Source organism: Euprymna scolopes, chromosome 2, assembly GCF_053919585.1.
Source record: "Euprymna scolopes isolate OS-2025 chromosome 2, ASM5391958v1, whole genome shotgun sequence".
Classification (NCBI taxonomy): Eukaryota; Metazoa; Mollusca; class Cephalopoda; order Sepiida; family Sepiolidae; genus Euprymna; species Euprymna scolopes.
This window is the reverse complement of record NC_136483.1, coordinates 71,315,754-71,337,769: the sequence shown is the minus strand read 5'-3', so window position 1 is coordinate 71,337,769 and position 22,016 is coordinate 71,315,754. Positions and strand designations below refer to the sequence as shown.

Genomic DNA, 22,016 nt, shown 5'->3' with positions numbered 1-22,016 from the left:
TCGAACCTGCTCTCGGCCTGTCAAGCCAGCAAGACATCATGATTTTCTTGATATATTCACAGATTATTCAATTGTCTAATATTTCTATTGCAGGTTTTACAAAGAGTAGTGATCGTAGAAAAGTTTTAGAGAATCTCTGATTGGTATAAAACACTATTTCAAATATAATATATAAATAGTTTGATGTTATAGGAAACTCTCTGAAGCTGCTCTCGGCCTGTCAAGCAAGCAGAACATTCGATGAAACTTCCTAATGTTCTAGATAATGTTCCACAAAGACGATTTTAATTTGTCAGTCGGAATAGATTATGTAGAACCGGACAGTAACAAAACAATTGTTTGCACTAACATTTTAACGTGTATAAAATCGAACTTTTCAATTTAAACTTTTTGTCTAATGTTGAATTATGTATTTTTTTTATGGAAATTGCTTCAGACAAGGCATGGAGCCACATGATGTAAGGAACTAACAAAACAGAAGATGACTATTGATCTTAGTCTTGTAGAGACCAAGACTATAGGTAAAAGGAAAACAGTCAGCAGGAAGAGAGTTCCACAACCTTGTAGTTCTTGGAAAGAAGCTGTTGGAATAAAAAGCCGTATTACAATGAGGTGTGAAAACTGAATTAATGGCAACCACTAGACCAAAAAGTCAAACAAGCTGGAACAAAAGACGTAGGGAACAGATCAGACAATTCTGAAGAACATATACCATAATAGTATTTGTAGAAAAGACAGAGACTACCAAAATCACGTCTGTGTGTGTGTGTGTGTGTGAGAGAGAGAGAGAGTGGGGGATTGCAGGGAAGACGAAAAGGTGATACCAATCAAATTACATATACGTTTCTGCAACTTATCAAGAATCCTGAAATCGGACAGAGATTCATCAATCTAATTATGACAACAGTACTCCATACATGATCTTATCGTAGATTTGTAGAGATAGAGAATAGTTTCAGATGTGAAAAATTTATTGAATTTAACAAAGAACCTTATGTTTTATTGAAAACCACATAGTACAAATAAATAAAATATCTCACCTCTTCATTTCTTAGTCCAAAGAATCTTTCATAATGTCCTGGGTAGCCAACAAACCTAACAAGCAAAATAAAAGAGAATTTATAGACAAAAACAATCACCAAAAGATTTCGAATAGAAATTAAGAAAATATTTCTTTTAGTCAAATTATTTTTTTTACTACTTTTATTTATTATTTTGTTATTGTGACCTTTGGTTATCATTTCTAAGTTTGCACAGCAATTGTAGGACAGTTTGAAGCAATTTTTATTGAATATTTTATGCTAATGATTAGTTATGAGAAACTATTTTTTGATAAAGTTTATCAAGTTCTTGCCAAATTTAATTTCTAGCATTTGGTAATGGTTAACCAAAAGATGTTTCTTTTCTATTTTAATTTGTATTGTTATTATTTTTTTGCTTATACATGTTACTAATAATTGATCCATGTAACTTTCAACCTTCTCTGGGTACATCTTGTCGAACTCGAAGAATCTTTCTGTTGAACTCGAGAATCTACAAAGAATTTCAAACGAAACCTTTTATTCAATCCATGGGTCTTGCTCTATCAGCAATAACTGGGCAAAAGTCAATTGTACTTTGAGTGTCGTCTGCACTGAAGATTAAACATTCAACCTCTGGAAGAATGTTGCTCTACAATTAAATTTTACCAACTACTTTAGTTATTACGCCATTGATCTTTGCAGACAAAATACACATGAAGAAGTTCGGAACTTACATCGACTGAAACGTTGTGAAAAAAAAAACACTCAAGATCAGAATAATAGTCTGAATAATCCAAATAATACTGACGTTATTTCTTAGCAATTTTCAACTGCTAAATTCATGTGTGTATTTTTTTTACTACTATTTTCCTTCTTTTTCCTAATTAATGACAATTTTTACCCCACAAAGCCACAAAGTTCTCCTGGCACATAACATGCTGAGATCGATGGAGATGTTTGTCAAAAAAGACATTTCGCTGTGTCATACACACACAAATTTAGCCAAACTCTTCAAGTTCCAGAGTTTTGCACGAACCGCATGAATATGCAAAAACTTACTTTAGCATCAAAAGATATAACTAAAAAAAAACTTTTTTCTTTTGGAAAAGAAAAAGTGTTGGTTATAGGGTGGCATTAACCAACACTTTTTCCTTTTTTTCTATCTACTAGTTTTACAGATGTGTTATAAATGTTACTTGAATTCTTAAACACCTTCTCGTTACTAGAGTTATTGCTAAGTCTACATTCAATAAAACTAGGAACATATCTTATCATTGCTTGGAGTAATCAGACCTTTGACTATTTCGGTGTGCCATATGCACAATGTTAGCCAAACTCTTCAAGTTTCGCAGTTTTGCATAAACCGCATGTATATATATATATATAAAAAAAAACTCGCTTTCACATAAAAAAAAATACAAAAAATATTTTGTAATCTTTTTCTTTTCCAAAAGAAAAAGAAAGTGTTTATGTGACAAGAACTATTGTCGTGAGAAGTCTATGTGCGTGGAAAACGGATGCAACGGTTGCATACTCACCTGCCTTTAAAGAAACCAATGTAAAAAATGGATGAATAAAAGTTGACGAACTGGAAAAGGAAAACTTTAAAAATGAGCTGATCTTCAAATTCTGTCTGAGTGCGATGCATTTCTGGAAAGAGAGGTTCGAATATAAAAAAAAAAATAAATAAATAATAATAACAATTAATTAATTTCTCATCTGAAGTGAAAGAAATCTGTTCCAACAACTTCATGCGCTATACATTAATCATTACTACGTTCTCTTATTTAATTTATTGATCTCTCATTAATGAAAACAAACACGATCTTTTCCAAAGAACACTGATTCTTGATTTGATTGGGAAAAGGTGTAACAGCGTAATTGTGTATGCGTGAATGTTTTATGAGTGTGGTCCAGAAGCATTAAATAAGTAAATGGATGTTACGGCATACAGCAGCATTTCGTGCAATCATACCCACCAGAATAATTGCTGTCTGTTGGATTGAGGTAAGAGATGTACGCACATGACCAATATCAATCACGTCAAACGCAGCAGTATGTTAAAACGAAATGTTGGAATCACTATTATAAGTAATTAGCAGTAAAATTGGTTTAAAACGAATCATATGAAAATCATAAGAAAAGGGGAAAATATTTTTGCTATGTTCATTATTTACAAGTCTTCTATTGTTTTATGATTATCGATTCCCTGGTTCCATGCCAATTTATTTATTGTGACATAATCCCAAAATTGGATTATGGATGTTAAAAAGAAAATATGAAATTTAATCATTACTATATCTTCTAAACATGAAATTTAAATTTGATTCTTTTTTTGCCGAGTCTTGTTTTTTTTTTTTTTTTTTTTAATTCGTCGTCGACGTGGATGAAAAAAAAAGAGTAAAGAGAAAGAGAGAGGACTTGAAGAACTTGTAAAAATAGAAGAAGAGCGTGAATAGATAGGTGTGTTGGAAATTTCATGAAAAGTAGTGAATAATTCCACCCCGTCTTTCTAAGCTTATAACTCCTCGAAAAATGTAACTCAAGCCCTAATTATTTTTCAAATTAAAGGAGCAAGGACCAAGGTTTCATTAAAAAAAACAAAAAACAAAACAAAAAAACAACGTGGGTTTTTTTTTTAAAGGTTTTAAACTTCGGACTTTACAGGTAAATTTCTAAAAAACACTACTTTTTTTGTTTTAAATTTGAATATATTATTTATTGACCTTATCTCTTTAATTTGTGATATATAACACTTTGGTGAGTAAATTAATTATTTACTTTTTAATAGACACTTGGAAATGGGGGGGGGCGTGAATAAAAAAAAACGTTTGTCTAAAATATTATATTCGGTTTATTGGAAAGACCATAAAATTTCACATTGACCCTGAAAATATCGTAAAAATTGAATCAATAGAAAGACTTTGATAGATTTTTAAAGTTTAAAAATTGAAAAATATTGAGTTCGTGAAATTCATTACTGTTTTTTTTTAAATAAAAAAAATATTTCTATTACTTTTAAAACAACTTTAATAGTTTATTTTGGAAGTATAATCCATAAAGAAAATAAAAAACCCACTTTTAAAAGAGAAATAGTTTTTTATATTTTATTCGCAGTTTCGTGTTAGGGGTGTCAAAAATTCCTACAAAAATTCTGATACACCTAGTGAATAGATGTGTAAAGGAGAAATAGAGAGGGTGAAAATATACAGAGAGATAAAGATATGCCACCAAAGGTGTGAAATTCACACTCCCTGATAAGGATGACACAGCCATTTGACAACGGTCACGGAGTGCAAGATCGGCATATTTTCTGTCGTTAAATTTAGATCTTGCAATAAGATTCTCAATCCCTATACCTTGTTTTTTTTTATCCTATCTTTTTTCGGCACTTCTGCAGTATACGGACGGCGGCCATCTTTTGGGGGTGGGGCGATAACTGCAATTTATTCTTGGTCAAATAACATGGCAAATAAGTAACAAAGAATTTTTTTCCGACCACAAAAATATTTGAAAACCAAAACATTTATTGTATAAAAATGTATCAATATATAATTGTAAAAACATTTATTGAAAAATCTGTGTAAGAAGATCAAAGTGTAGTATCTGTTCTTCAGATGCTGCACTTCCATTTCTTGTTCTCTTTTGGTGGAGGAGCAGCCCTTCACGACTGAGAAAATTTTTATTTTTGTACCTTTTCTCTCCACGTTAAAAAACGACCCTGGTGTCTAACTCGTCCTGTGGGGAGGCATTGTAAATAGGTACAACGAATACATAGACACTTCTGCATTACAGGGACGGCGTTATTGTTAATTTCTTCTTGGTCAAATAACATGGCAAATAGATAACAAACAAGATTTTTTCTGAACACAAAAATATTTGAAAACCAAAACATTTATTGTATAAAAATGTATCAATATATAATTGTAAAACTATTTATTGAAAGAAAATATAATTTTAATAAAACAATTTTTCAATTAAAGAAACGTTAGATTTTTATAAAATAAAATTAAAAATATTTTTTCGAACAAATTGATGATTTAAATGAAACATTTTTCGAAGTAAAGCAACATTGAAGGGTCAACAACAATTTAATAATTTAAATGGAACCTCCAGCAGAATCCGTCACTACTACTATTACTGGTTTGCAATACCATGCTTTGTCCACATCAACACTGCTTTATGGCCGACAACAATCTATTAACCCCAAAAAAGTCAATTGTTTCCAGGGTGTACGACATCAATAATGTAATATTGCGCATATTTAGGGAATTTATATCCATTTCCGAAGAATTTCACAAAAGGTACGGGTTATTGTCCCCTGTTCTTTCACCGAGAAGCGCCCCATGACGACAGTTTAGTCAAACACCAAAAAAAGATGGACGCCGTCTGTATACTGCAGAAGTGCCTTTTTTTCTCCCAGTTTGTAAATAAAGTTAATTTGAGATTGTAAAATCGTGTTTATTTTCGTGTTCTTTTTCACTATGTTTCGTCTGTCTGTTTTATATTTTTACAAGTTTAGAAGGATTTCTCTTTCCCGTTCGATGTATACATCGAACACCAGGGATATTTTTTAAAAATAAATTCTTCTTATTGTTACGTAACCTGCTTCGTCGACCCTAACGGAGTGGGGTTTGCAACAAAATGGATTCTTTTCAACTGCATATTGACTGAATGTGATTTCCATATCAGAGCGTAATTGTTGTAAACTATTAATAAAAAAAAAACAAAAAAAAAAAAAAAATTAAAAAAAAAACAAAAAGACGTTACATTTTGCATTTATGATGATTTCCCACTGAAAGATATGTAAAATTCACGTCCTCTGACTTTTTATTTTGAAACATGATTTAAATGCTATTATATATAATACTAGTAGGCCACCCGGCATGGCCCAATTGAAAAATACACTTAAAAATGATATTGCAATTCATGCAGATTTTGTATTTATTATTATATAGCCAATGCTCTGTTGATATATGTACCCAATATATAGTAATGATTTCAAAGGTTTAAAAAAAAAAAAGGCTTAGGTGCTACCAGCTAGAATTGTAACCAAAACATTTAGCCTTCCAGCCTTAGTCGTTACTGTTTGAGTTATCGACAGATGGATAAGAAAACCCTAAAAATTAAGCAACTGTAAACTATTAATGCATATTTGCGCATGCGCAGACGTAACAGGGTTAGTCGACTTACTCCTAACAAGTTAAATTATTTTCAATTTTGACCCCTTAGCAGCTATTTTTACTGGCTAAAAACCAAGTCAAATTTGTTTCACAGGTCCAAATCTATATATTAAGTTTCAAAGTCTGTAAAACACAAATTGAGAGAGGAGTCTGATAGAGAGCAGTTCGCACATATAGACAAGGTCACACACATATATATATATATATATATATATATATATATATATATATATATATATATATATATATATATATAGGTGGCTTCCTTCAGTCTTTACAGACTATGTGAGGGTGTCTGCATATGGAATTTTTGTGGCAAGAGTTGCGCAATCTCCAACCACAACTATCTTGACTGACATTGTTGAATACCAGTGACAAGTGGAGGTTCAGGGTGACTGGAAACACTGCCGAGATAAGTGGAAAGAACATACAGCGCCTAGAATTCCCAAATTGTCACCCACCTGGTACTAGCCAGGTTCAACGTTGCTTAACTTCGGTGATCTGACCAGAAACGGTGTGTCAACTCGATTATACCATATATATATATATATATATATATATATATATATATATATATATATATATATATATATAGAGAGAGAGAGAGAGAGAGAGAGAGAGAGAGAGAGAGAAATATACCTATGCATATGCTATAACTTTTTCATCTTAAATGCTACGCAGTTATACACAATGTAGAAAATGTGCACGCATAGAACCGAGCGTAATAGTTAAATGAAACCAATTATCCAATAAGAAACTATGAAAAATGAATAATTAATTAATGAAAGTTCGTTTGCCAAAGGAATATGCAAATTAGTTAGTCGCTCATATATCTATGACTGAGTATATTAAGAAGTTCGTTTTCATAATTTTTAAATAGAAAAAGTAGGCTTTTAATATGAATGTAAGTGCGATGAAAAACTCAACTTTGTAAAGATGTATATGTATATATTAATATTATGAAGAATATTAAACTGTATTTTTTTAAACTGATGACAGGTTATCACACATTGTGTGTTAAAAAAAAGTTGAACACCCAATGTGTGGTAACTTGTCCTCAACCGCTGCCAAACAGGGCTGGTAACAGTTTTAGTGTATAAGGAAATGTAATAATATAGGTAATGATGTAGGATGAGAGAAGTGCACAGATTACCCCCCCCCCCAAAAAAAAAGGTATCTCGGCTGGCATCTGCATATTGAAAAAAAGAATAATAATCTATGGTCAAAATCTAAGAAAGAAAGAAAGAATTATTTGTGAAAGAAATTGAAAAGTCCAAGTTCTTCTGTTGCAATATTTTTGGCATATTAAAGAGGGTATGACCAAAAATATTTGGATGATTACATTTATAACCAAGGGTGATTAGAATGAACAGATCGGATACCAAAATTGCTTTGCAAAATATACTGAATCTCTTTGACTTCTTCAATGATAACTTTCTGTCTTGACATGAGAAAACCAGTACGTTCAGCTAATCGTAACTGGATTTATGCCGCCATTATTTATTTATTTATTTATTTTTTGCTTGGTATCACAGTTTTCGATTTCAAGAATGGATCTATAGACTTTATTTACTTGCTTCCTTACGAGGACAGAGTTAGACGCAAGGTCGGTTTTTAATTTGAAGAAAATCCAGCTCAAAAATTGGGACAAAAATAAAAAGTGCATTAGTCTAGAAAGATTTCTCCTTCACTGACCGAGGACTGAACAGATGAAGTGTAATATATGAACAGATACTGCACGTTCACCTTAGCTAAATACCAGCATCAAAGTCCATGTCATTTTCATTTAAATCAGTTCAATGAGTGATAGATTCTCCCTCTCGTTACAGTCACTTGAAGCATTTTCTTTGGTGAATCTATTATTAATTTTTACATTCGAAATCACCAACCATTCGAAAACATTTTTAAAAAAAGTAAAAACAACTAAATAACAAATACTTTTTTCCTAACAAGAAAAGAAAGAAGAAAAAAAGAAATCTTTTTACTCATTGCATAGAGCGACTTACTTACCCCACTGAGTCAGTTTAAGAGCTAACTTTTCATAGACTTTGCCAAGAGCCATAATAAACATTAGATTGACCATGGCTGCTGAAATGCTAGCAATCAAAGCTGCGTTTGGCCTCAGTTTTTTGTTTTGAAACAACGGGATGCTCACTAATGCTCGATAGATGATGACGGCCATGATGAAAATCAGAACGAGGCAGATCTAGACAGAAACAAGAAAAACGAAATAAAGAGTTGAATTAGAATTATAAAATCAAATTGAACACAATCTTTTCCAAAGAAGATAGATTATAAATTGGTAAAAGTGTAACACCGTAATAGCAGTTATTATTGTTTCGTTTTACTTAAGTTCTAAAAAAATCAAAGGACCCCCTTCCTGGGGTTAACACTTGATCTCTGTATGAGATGCGTAGATATTCAAATATTCCCTCAAAGTTTTCTTTTATCTCTCAAACGCTGAATTAGTTGGAAATATTAATTTTTCTCACAGTTATTCACCAGTTAATTACGTTATATCTTTCTTATGGTCTGTTGTTCTTACTAGATTCCAGGACTGCAATTTATCTAGTCTGGTAGAGTATCCAGCTTAGTGTTGTTACTACAGAGTTAAAGATGTACCAATCCTTGCATAAGTCAGTGTAGGGTAGCCATACCGAGAGGATTTTACTTGGGCCTCGAATACTACGAATATTTGGTCAAAGTTTACTTGTAGGGAACACTATCCTCATGTTAGGTGGTCTTGACAAACCATTGTACAAACACTCAGGGACAGTGTCTTGTAGGCATTCAAGTTCTTTCCAATAGGCATTCAAGTTCTTCCCAGTAGACATTCAAATGTGGAAATGTTTATGAGTGTAGCTGTTATATATTGGGAGTCTACATCAGTAAATAGTGATGAAATTAACTAGTATGAATTTTGGCGAGGGTCACATTGATACATGTCAGGATAACCTGGCAGCAAATGGAAATGTACCTAGTAACAGTTGACGTGATTGAAGCAAAGGCCAAAGGTCAACTCCTTAAATAAAACATGCAGATGTCGAATGATATGACGATAGAAATTTCATCACTTGTTCGAGGAAGAGAACAGAATTGTTAGTCAGCCTCTTGGGATCATAGCCCATACATCGAAAAGCGATGATCAAAAAAATAAATGTCCTTATATATGCACATGCATGTATAAAGACAGCCACACTAGGATGATGACTACTTATTAAAGATGACAAGAAGACAATTAAAAAAAGATCAGGACATGTAAACCCCTGCACATGGAAGTATGAGAAAATTTGATTTGATTTGCGTTCTTGATCGCTCACGAGCGAGAACATACAGGTGCAAAATATGCTTTCATGAAAACAGCTATGCACAACCTCGTTGTTTAATATAAAATGTTAGATAGTGCAGAAGCACTTAAGCAAATGAGTCTTAATACATGCAGCTATAAAATTTCATGCAACCATACCAAGCAAACTATTGCTGTGCTGTTGCATCGAGGCTAGAGATGCACGCACATGGCCAACATTAATTACGACAAACACAGCAGTATGTGAAAACAAAATGTTGGAATTCTAATTCACATTAAAATTGTTTTAATACAAATCATATGACATGAACAAAGAAAAAGGAAAATATTTTATCATGTTCATTACTTATAAGTTTTCTTCTGTTTAATGATGCTTTGATGTTGATTATTGTTGTGGACCTGAAAAGGTCACCAAGGAAAAAAAAAAACAGACACGGAGAGAAGTTAGAAAAGTTTCAATATATTGAAACAAAAAAGCAGCGTGTACAAAGAGCAACCATCGTAGTAAGTACTGCCAAGATGGCGGACCACAAAAATACACTGACCACCCCGAGAATTGTAAATCTCAGTTAATTTATACAGTTCAGAAGAGTTCCTCTTTAGTGCATGGGTTTTTGCAGGAGGGGGGAGTCTGATTATAGTAAAATCCATGAAATATGTGCTTATATTTTCGCAAATGTAAAAATGTACTTATAGGTACACTCTACAGATTTTAGTTTTACTGATAGTTTGGAATCAATAACTATTTCACCATTAATATGAGCCGTGGAAAATTACGTTTTATGCTAAAATAAAGAAATACAAGCAATAAAAAGAATCGTTTTAAGCATCGGAAAATAGACTCATTTTTTTTTTTCAATTCTGATATCAATTCAGATACTCCCCAAAAGTTTCTATTTTTTCGATTCCCGATTCTGATTAATATATAAAACATACTGGAGAAGGTTGGAGTGAAGCAAAATATTTGATTTATATTGTTTTTAATTTATGAAAAACTAAATCTCTTAGCATTGATTTGGTTTTCAAAATGATTTCTTATATTTTCAATTTTACAGTGCTTTTCAATGTAGAAATATCGGATCTATTTATGAATGCCATGCGTGACCAACTTGTTATTTCATTATGCTCACAAAATGTTTTTCTTTACTTACCATGATTATGATAATGGCCATTCCAGACAAAATCCTTGGTATCCGATCTTTGGGTGGAAAGTAGGGTTCTTTTATGCCCGTTATTGGATTCTTTTCCATTAACGTGGCTTTTGCTGCATATTCAGGTCTTGGATGTTCCTGAATTAAAGATTAAAAAAAAAAAAAAATACATTATAATTTTTCTCAAGCAATCAATATGGACCAAAGAATCTAGACTTTAAATAAAGTTGGAGCGGAATCATGTATGTACATATGTTATAATTTTTTATTTTATTATTTTACAAAGGAGTCACCATTTATCAAGGCCCGGAGACCACTCGAGCATAAGGGTTAATGAGTGTAGAGTGGTCCAAGGGAACATGTCGTAGTCATCGTTAGTAGTTGAAATTTGGTAAACTGGGTTACTTAAGGGGATGCCTCATCAAGAATTTGTTCACATTAAACTTGAAAACAACCAGATGGAAAGCAGGAAAACAGAGCAGAATTCCACAGGCGTGCAGTTCTAAGAAAGAAGCTTTGTTCATGGAATCTACGTTTAGGTTTAGGCGCAGATAAAGAGTGGGGGAAATTATTGATAGTGGTTTCAGCTAGATAAATGTTTTTTATGAAAGATTGCAGCTCAGACGAGGACTTGCTATGAAAATAACGATAAAGCAGAGACAGGTATGCAACGTCTCTTCTGTGGGAAAGAGGTTGCGAGGAAGAGAAAAGGACATCTCCCACGAGGCTACGAAGTCTATTTTGAACTCTGTCAAGGCAGGTTAAACTGCTTCTAGCAGCTCCTGCCCAGATGTGGCAACAGTACTCCATCCTTGGACATACTTGGCTCTTATACAGGTAAAGAATTGTATCAGCAGTGAGATATCTACTGGAGTGGCAGAACGATCGCACCATTTTATCAGCAGCTTTGGCAACGGATTTGATGCACGTGTTCCATCTCAGATCAGGAGTAAAGGTCAGAGCTAGAAGTTTGAAGATGGAGCCTCCCCAAAACAAGAGCCATTCATTTCAATTGATGTCAGATGGCGATCAGAGCGTTGATGATGGAAAGATAGAAGTTTGGTCTTAGATGCATTAAAAGTAACCAGCCACCTCTTTCCCCATTGCACCACATGATTAAGATAAGAGGAGAGAGAATTAGAGAGAACTTGGTCATTTATGGCCTTTGAAGTGTTGCAATAGATGGTAGTGTCGTCAGCATAAATGTCTACAAATGATCTTAAGATGTGATTTGGGAGATCATTTATGTTATCAGAAAGAGAGTTGGGTCCAGATTGCACCCCTGACGGACTCTAGCATTAATACTGCGAGCTTTTGATTTCTGCCAACCAACCACTACTCTTATGAACCTATCAGAAAGAAATGATTTAATAATTGAAAAGACATTTCCAGCTATATCGTAGATGGAAATTTTGTGGAATAGATCTTTATGTCATACCCTATCAAAGGCTTTTGATATGTCAAGGGCAATTGCCCTAGAAAGGAAGCCTCTGTCAAGAGATCCGCTAATCCTATGAGATATAACTGTTAGCACATGTCACTGAGGAGGTTATTTTTACTGAGGTGGTTGACTACTTCCGTATAACACAGATTCTCGCAACTTACTCATGACGCACAGGAAACTGATTGGTCTGTATTGAGAGGGAGATGAGCGATCACCTGAATTTTTAAATACGGGACATACTGATTAGATTTTCCAGGGTGTTGGGAAGCAATTCTCCTTAAGACAATGCTTAAACAGCTTTGTAAGTATAGGAGCTAGTTCTGGTTGAAACTTTTTGAGCACTATAATAGGAATGCTGGTAGATCCAGTTGTTTTTGATTCTTAGCAACATCATGCACAAATATTTGCATGTCGCATAGTATATTTTCAGACACAGGAGCAAATACTGCGAGTTGGTGGCCCTGATCACATAGGGTAGAATTAGCTGCAAACTTTTTGGCAAAGAGTTTGGCTTTGTCCGATGCTGACGAGGTTACTTCAGGTCCATTGATGGTGGTTGGGATAGAGCACACACTTCAATTCAGGACCCCATTTGTCGTTTGCAAAAGTTGGTGGGAACCAAGCCGCTGCTCAGCTACTTTGGACTTGACGGACTGAGCATACAACTCTCTGAGAGAGAGAATGTATAATTGACATCTCTTTTATTCAGTTAACTATATTAGAAATGAAAAATATTAATCAATTTTGTTGGTTTAATACTGCTGTAAACTGTCCGTTGAGGTGTCTAGGGTTCGTTGGGGACGCTACTCTCTATTGGCGAAATGTTTGATGATTTTCTAATTTGTATTGATGAACAGACTTTACAAAAAAAATCTTTGTCTCAGAAACGATCGTCCACTAAAACTTTGTTAACGTTGAATTGTTGGAACTTTTATACTTAACGATGCATACGTCATAATTCTGTATCCTTCTAAGTTGTCATAATAGCTCGAGTAGATCCTAAGTTCTAATCATAGAGTTGATTTTAATACCTGCACCATAGTGACGTAATGTGACAGTTACATCTGTTGCTTACAGATTATTTTATGGTTTTTGCTTCAGCACAATCCATAAACATCTTCCTGTGTTGTGCCTGAACAGACCAAACCTGCGACTATATACGTTCACAGTAGACCTACTGCATAATCACACTAGTGTTTATTTAGAGATGTACCGACGATCTCCATTTGCATTGTATTCTGCAGTCCTGAACGTGCTGCTTCAGAATTGTGTGAATGAACATGTATCACTGTAACATTTTCGGAGTTCTTTATTGTTTAACTATCCAGATGATCCTAAGTTTTATGCATTCTCTAATTAGCTACGTAGTCTGTCTATTAACTAATGGTTTTTATGACCGTGGCTTAGTATTTGATTTTTTTAAAAAAGTAAATAATTCCAATAAGATCGGAATATTTACGTATTTTTGGCTTTGGATTCATTGTAATTAATCATTTCACTATCCACGGACTATTGGATTAATGCACCTTACGACTCCACCATTTTTAAATTGCTTCTTTGAATACTTGCACTGATACAATGTCCTTCTACACGATTTTGAAACTTTCCTTAGAAAATTTCTTCTTTAAACAGATGGCAAAAACATTTCATTGCTTGCATTTTTCAAATTTATACTAACCGGTATTTTGTTATTTTATTGGTTTGCCCCTCCGAATGAGAAGAGCTTATATTCCTTTGGTTAAACACTTAACGATTTAATAAATTTTGTCGGTTTTCAATTTATTTTTATCATTTCAATATTTCTTATATTAATACTTTATCTACAATATTGAGTATCCTCTTATATGATAAGATAGGATAACACACACACACACACACACACACACACACACACACACACACACACACACACACACACACACACACACACACACATAACCTTTCACACTAAATCAATTTTTGTTCGTTCCCATTTGAATGTAACTAGTATACCTATAGATCTCTTTTGATTTACTCTCCCTGTAAATATTATTATAATAGAATTTTTTAGATGAGGGCTGATTGTTTATATTGTATTGATCGGACTATTGTTCTCATCTTGAGTGTTAGTTGTGCAACGTTTTGGTTGGAATGATACTTTAGAAAATAAATTATTCCCTAAAGCAGTTTCATATATCTAGTGTTTATTATTTTACTGTTAGGTTCTTGGATTGTTTTTTTTATGTAACCTCTTAGGATTTTAATTCCGTATAATTATTTTTTTTATTTTTTATATCATTCTCATTTTATTTTTGCATTCTTTTTATTATTATTATTATTATTATTATTATTATTATTATTATTATTATTATTATTATTATTATTGTTGTTGTTGTTATTGTTATTGTTATTATTATTATTATTATTATTATTATTATTATTATTATTATTATTATTATTATTATTAATAATAATAATAATAATATCGATTATTACTTTTATTTTATTTGATTCTAACTTATGTATTTATTTGGGCATAACAATACTATTCTCCATTAAGTCACTTTATTATTATAATAGTTTCCTAAACATTTCTACATGTTATGGTTTCTATCTAAATGTTTACTGAGTGCGTTTAAATTGATTTTAAAATTAATAAATTCCTTTTTATAAAATCTTTTGCAACAATAAGAATCTAATTTTTTTACATCCTTTCTAATATCTCGAGAATAACCGCGGTTTTAATATTTAGTCTCTATATGCTTTAAAAAGTTCTTAAGTTTATTCATTTTCTTTAATTTTATTTGATAACTTTAGACTAATATGCTCTCTAAATAAACCCTATTAATTAAAAAAAACAAACAAAAAAAAAAAAAACTTTTTTGTATTTCAATCAGTAAAAATTCTCTCAAATAATATATCTGTATATAATCGATTTACAGGCGCTTATGTCAACGGATCATCAAATCTAAGGGAGATAACCAGCATAAACATAGCAAAAATAAGCATATTTTACAAGAATAATAATCAGTAGAACAATGAAAGAATGTTAAATGAAAAAAAAGAAAAAAAGATTACACGATTACTGTAGCCGAGTTCCGGAAATTGCTGAAGCAGTTTACGAAAAGGAAATAAGTTAGCGAAGTTAATCAATGAACTTAAAAATAAAACCATAAGTAACAAAATAAACTTATTAACGTACACAAAACAAAAGTAAACAACCTGTTACAATGAAACTACAAAAACAACAAAAATTAAATAAACTTGTTAATTAATCAATAAGTTGTTGTCCAATTAGCCAAAGAAAAATGCTTCCCTTATTTAAGAGACCCCCCCCCCAAAAAAATGAACACTTTATCTTGTGCAGAATCTTTGAACGTTGTTATTTTTTCCTACTCATAGACAGAAATGGCTGATTACCTAAAATAAAGAAAAACAAATTTCTTATTTTTTATCATTTTATTTTCGTTTAAAAAAAAAAATTACATTGCCGGTTTAAATACTTCAAAAAAGTTTTTAATTTTCGTTTTTTTTTTTGTGTACGTTAATTATTATGCGCCCCAAGTTATACCTTGCAAAATGAAACTACAGAATAGTAAAAAAAAAAAAAAAAAAATTAAATTAGACTTTAATCATTGGCAGCTTAAATACTTCAAAATCTCCCTCGAAAGAGTTTTAATCATCCTGACGCTGACTGCTTACCTAAAATAAAGAAAAACAAATTTCTTTTTTGTATGTGTACAAAGAATACTTTAGAAATTTTATCTCCTTAACCTATTTTGTAAATCTTATAATCACAGGTTTCCATACCAGATGATTGTTAAATAACTTTATTCTTCTGAAGTATATATATATATATATATATATATATATATATATATATATATATATATATATATATATATATATATATATATATATATATATATATATATATTTAAAAGATTGTGGGTTTTTTTTAAAGGTTTTCATCATATTTTTATTTTAAAATATTTTTATAACGCGTTTCGAGCTTAGGGTGTGCTCTCTTCAGATGTTTTCGTAAAAAGTTTTTCTTTAAAATGGGAGTTTGTAGAGTTACCTCCGCTGATATTAAATATGTTTTTCAGAGTGATGCGTGTGCTCAGACATTCGGAGTCAGAATGTCTGAGCACACGCATCACTCTGAAAAACATATTTAATATCAGCGGAGGTAACTCTACAAACTCCCATTTTAAAGAAAAACTTTTTACGAAAACATCTGAAGAGAGCACACCCTAAGCTCGAAACGCGTTATAAAAATATTTTAAAATAAAAATATGATGAAAACCTTTAAAAAAAACCCACAATTGTTGATGGCTACACTCTTTTAAATATACATTTTTTCTCTCGTTGGAACTACACAACCATCACTTTAAATATATATATATATATATAAAGCCACTCTGATGAGTCGTAGATGACGAAACATGTGTCAGTGGATAATTATATTTTAGACAATATATATTGCACTTTTCATTTGGGGGTACCTAATTGGTAAAAGGGAAAATTATTTCCAACTCGCATTTAGATAAAAATGCACTTTCGTATAAATAATTGAATTAATTCAAAATGTATCACAAAGCAAAAACAAATAATATATATATGTGTGTGTGTGTGTGTGTGTGTGTGTGTGTGTGTGTGTGTGTGTGTGTGTGTGTGTGTGTGTGTGTAAATAATATTCTGACATAATAGAGAGATGAAAAGGAACAAACTAAATTATATGTTCATCAACGTTTGTCTTTATTTCAGTATGAATAACGTTTGTCTTTACTATTTCAGTATGAATAACGTTTGTCTTTATTATTTCAGTATGAATAACGTTTGTCTTTATTTCGGGATGAATAATTTGAAAAAATAAAATACCAGTACTATATTTGTTATATTTGTGGTATGAAAACGATGTATTTGTTCTATTTCAAAACGAAAAAAAAAAAAAACGTTGATAATTCAAAAGTGTATATAGCGTTGTGGAATATTTTTGACGTCATCGTTAAAGATTTGAAAGAAATATGATGAAATTTGTTCTTTTCGGAATTTACAATTCAAACGTTAGATGTGTAATTGAAATGAAATAAGTGTTTCTTTTTATTGCTTATTGATTGATTATATATATTAATTAGTATAGATATTTTTTCTGCTGTGTAAATAGGTTAACCTTTTCACATCACAAACACAACAAATTATTAAAGTTCTGACTTTTTTAGATGAGGGCTGGTTGTTTATATTACTTGTATTCATCGGACTATTGTTCTCATCTTGAGTGTTTTTTGTGCAACGTTTCAGTCGGATTGTCCTTCGACCGTCTTCAGGCATGTTGGTTGTTGTTTGTAAAAAAAAAAAAGAGAAAAGTTACTGGCTCTGTAGATATTTTCGACCGAAACGTTGCACAAATAACACTCAAGATGAGAACAACAATCTGACCAATACAAGTAATATAAGCAATTAATATATCTTCAATATTGTACCCTTATTTTATTTTCTTCAGATTATTCGTCCCGAGGAAAATTGCAAATAAAGACGAAACGTTGATTAAGGTATAATCTGATTTGTTCCCTTTTCACCTCTCCATATAATTTATATATGTATGTAAAAGTGAGAATACATGCGGACAACTCTCAACCTATATACTCAACGAAATTTTGATCTAAAGACTTGAAATTTGGTATATAGGGTATTCAGACGCGTGGAAGACTTTTTAATCGGTTTTCAGCCAGAAAAAAGTGCTGTTCAAAATTGAAAAATTGTTACTTGCGGGTCATTGGATTTTTATCGATTTGTCAACTATTTCACGACTGCACATATGCGAATCATTCACATGACAGCTTCCTTATGTTAAAGTAAATAGGTTTGAAAACACTTTTTAAAGACCGTGTCAAGTTGGCATAGTGGTTATCGTCCTTGACTCACTGTCTTTAGGTTTTGGTTTCGATCTCAGCTCGAGTATTTTTTTACTTACAAGAAGTGAACTGTTTAAAAGAACAATACTCACATGCACATGTCCCGGTTTCTGTCCGTATTTTTTTTACTTCGTTTTTTGTTGTTTAAACGAATTTAACGTTACATTTAATATCTACAGTATTTCTGCTAATAATAAATAAGAAATCTGCATTAATTAAAATATAATATTTATGCGTATTTTATGACCGGGCAACGCCAAGCGTCCTGCTAGTACGACAGCTGTATATCTCCATTTCTCAATTTACTGACATAAGTATTTCTTGCCCTATTTTGCTTTTATTTGATTGGATTTTAGATTAAAAGAAAAAACTTTTTTTTATGAGAAATATAATAAAAATGAAAAGAAACTTGAAATATTAATGAGTTAAACATGAGAATTTATGGAATAAAATATTTCAATTTCATTTTTTTTCTTACTTTTAATAAACTATATTTAAAATTTACTTTAGCTTTATTTTATCCTTAACAAGTAGGGCTATTCAGTGTTGTCCGGGCAAATAACAAAATAAAATAGTTAAAAACTATGTGTATCATGTCTGTTTTGAAACCTCTTTATATCTTTCCCTTTCCCTCTGATTGCCCTCTCTCTATCCCTCCTTCTGACTACCCACTTCATCCTTTACCTCTCTGATCGCATCTTCTCCCCACTATCTCTCTCTCTCTCATTCAATTAAACCAATATTATCGAAAGAAAGAAAAAAAGTTGACTGTTTGAACTAGTTTCAGTATTGTTTTTGAAACAACTATCAGAAGAATGAAAAAAGTAATTCTCTACTACATAAATTTGGTACCTGGTCACCGCAAGGGAGTGAATATCACAGTATTTTTTTCTTATGAAAACCAGATTGGGGTCACACTCCATTAAATAATATAAAGTTTGTGAATGTATCTTGTGCAGTTTCTAATTTTTGGCCGAACACACATACAGATAATTATGACATCCCTTTATACGTTAGAAAACACAATTTTGTTTTTTCAGTTTGTATTTCTTAAAAGGCAAATATTCAGAAGAAAAAAATGAAATTACATTTACATGTGCTGTAGTCGAATTTTTGACATCCAAAATTAACATAATCTTATAAATTTCAATTTTACTTTGTTTTTCTAACAGGAAAAATCGTGGTTTAAAATAGTTTGTTTTTTTTAAGTGCAAAATAGCATTTTCATTGTTCTGTTTGTCTATCACATTTAAGTGTAAAATAACATTTTCGTTGGTCTGTCTGTCTGTCGCATTTAAAATGCTATTTTCATAGCCGAATGCGCAGATTGAATTGACGCACCATTCTATATGATATGATTCTATGGACGCAGCATTCTATATATGATATGATACAAACCTGTTCTTCTTCAAATCCCAGAACATCCCAGTGATGTGCCAGCCTCGCATTTTTCCGCTTCCAATACTCTAAAAATGTCACAGCTACAAAATAGAAATTAAAAGTATAAATAAAAACAAATAATCACATATGTACATAATTACAGAAATGTTCATCAATCTTTCTATCACTTGGGCTGAAAAGACATTTGACATCGTCCACCTATACACAGGGTCTTTCAACTTGATAACATGTAACATTCACATGTCTTAGGGAAATGCGTATTTTTTACCCATCCCATCGACATTCTCTATTCAAACGAATTGAATTTCTAAAAATGTTTATAATTTTTTAAAGATTTACTTCATTCTTTCCAAAAATTTGTATTGAACACATGTGCTATATATTGGAATCCTACGCCAGTAAGTAGCGATTCTGTTAACTAGTATGAATTTTTACAACAGTTACGGTAAACGGAAATGGACCCAGTGCAGCTGACGTGATTGAAGTGAAGTGGTAAAGGTTAGCTCTCTAAGTAAAACATGCTAGAAATGATGTCGAATGAGATAACGACAGAAAGGTCATCACATGTTTTTGGTCAGTTCATTGTTGGAAGCGGTACATGACAATGACGAAATCTAAGTGAATGTTGCCTTGAAACTCTGCCTGTATGTCATCATGATTACTACTAAGTAAAATAAACATGTTAATAGGTGATTAATTAATTAGATATCAGTGTTTCTCCCCATGAGTGAACTCTCTTCCCTTAAACAAATCCTTTGAAACTTCAGCAGGTTTACATTGTGTTTCAATGCATGAGTAGTTTTGTCTGTTTAGCTAAATGGAGGAGGTTAAGGGTCAATGAACACGAGGGGATCACAGCCAGTCATGAACAGTGACAGAAGCGATTATGAAAGGAAGACCAGCGTAAACACCGTATATGTCCGTAAGCATGTATAAAAGGACATTTATTTATTTGAATTGTTTACTTGATCGCTCACGAGCAAAAACGCATATGTTTATATACACAACGATGGGTGAACTGTTTGCTTAACATAAAATATTACACATTAAGCTTTATTGAAATATATTTTAGTTATATTTATATCATTCCAAGAAACAAAATGTATCCAGCTCAGTTACATTGTGGAGGAAAATACCAAAATATGCGTAAGATTCAATCTCCTGCACCTAGGTGTGACACCAGTGCAACCTTTGGTCATGTAATTCTATTGTTCTCTTAAATATGAACGCTTGACCTGTGAAGACATTGTTCTACATTACTCTCCTATATACAAGTTCTTTTGACCTGACAACATGACATTCACAGGTCATAGTGGATGATTACTTTACTCGTTCTATCGACAATCCCTGTGTATGCATTCTTTAGAAAAGGATGCCATGTTTGCTGCTCATGTTTTCATGGTTGATGAGATCAATGTGAAACAGGCACACTCTACCACAACTACTACAAATGGATATTGTTTCTGAACCAAGTGATTGCCTATCGTTATGGTACCCGTGGGGAGGTGACGGTGGTCTAGTGGTTAATGACTGATGACCTGGGTGTTCTGAGTTCGAATCCAGTTCGTTCCACAACTTACTTAGGATGTTGGCAACCTTCACATGATCCCTCCCATAATTACCAGTGTCTTTCTAGAAAGAATTCTGACTATAAAAATATCGGGGAAACCAATGCCAATAATAGAATCTTCGGATTCAGATGATGATGATGATGATGATGATACCCATAGAGAGACAAGTGGCCATCTTCTATTTTATACCTATTTTTTAATTTTTACCTATATCAATTAAGTTGGATTTTGAGCAACTTCGTATAAATACAAGTAGTATAGGTTGATTCACCCACTACAAAAAAATGCCACCCATTGAGTTGTTGATAAAATTTGCAATCACTTCTACAATCCAACCATATCTGGTACAAATAAACTTTAGCCTATGCCTGACTTGTTGACCAAGTTTCAGTCATGAATATCTAACAATCTTTATTTTATTGACGTTCAATGATATACAGGGACACTTTGGTGATCGCTTCATCAGTAGAAAAATATGATCTAGAATAGACTTCACACTCACTGATCCTTAGCCCTCCTAGATTTATACAGAGGATTATGACAATAAAGAGATAATATCTGTCAAGTTAATGCTCAGACTAAGAAGGGCTATCACAGGACAATGTCAAGAGAGGAGTATATCCTAGTTATTGATAATTTTGCATGTTGTATCTAGGTGTGTTTATCTTTGAATGGTGAAAAACAAAGACTGTTGAACATTTCATGATTGAAGCTTGGTGGACATAGACTGAAATTTATAGTTGGTTTGCAGAAAGAATTGTGAATTTTATTAACGATTCCATGGTGCGATTTTTTGTAATTGTTGCTGTAATGCTATGTAATTTGCAGGTATCAGTTGATGTAAAAGTTTTTTAGAGATTTAAAAATTTCATCTTGAAAAGGAAAAAACTGTTTTTCTTTTTTTTTTTTTTGCAATCTTTATTCATAATAATAACGATCTTCGTTTTCTACAACTTGATTCCATTTGTTAACAAGCTTATAAATGACTCGTTAGTACAATTAAGTAGGTTTTGATGTGAAATGTGAATCTAACTCGTGTT

At 32.1% G+C, this 22,016-nt stretch overlaps 1 protein-coding gene across 4 annotated transcripts in view; it reads right to left on the bottom strand.

Annotated features, from left to right (window-relative positions):
• Positions 1 to 22,016, bottom strand: part of LOC145292167 (anoctamin-7-like) — a 284,614-nt gene that overhangs the window by 24,752 nt on the left and 237,846 nt on the right. For all 4 annotated transcript variants that reach the window (XM_080138379.1, XM_080138368.1, XM_080138400.1 and 1 more), the window contains 5 exons: positions 19,403 to 19,485; positions 10,664 to 10,801; positions 8,216 to 8,411; positions 2,561 to 2,672; positions 1,041 to 1,095 (listed from right to left, as the gene is read on the bottom strand). In XM_080138379.1, coding sequence (XP_079994505.1) covers positions 1,041 to 1,095; positions 2,561 to 2,672; positions 8,216 to 8,411; positions 10,664 to 10,801; positions 19,403 to 19,485 — 584 coding nt within the window. The remainder of the gene's footprint in view (positions 1 to 1,040; positions 1,096 to 2,560; positions 2,673 to 8,215; positions 8,412 to 10,663; positions 10,802 to 19,402; positions 19,486 to 22,016) is intronic.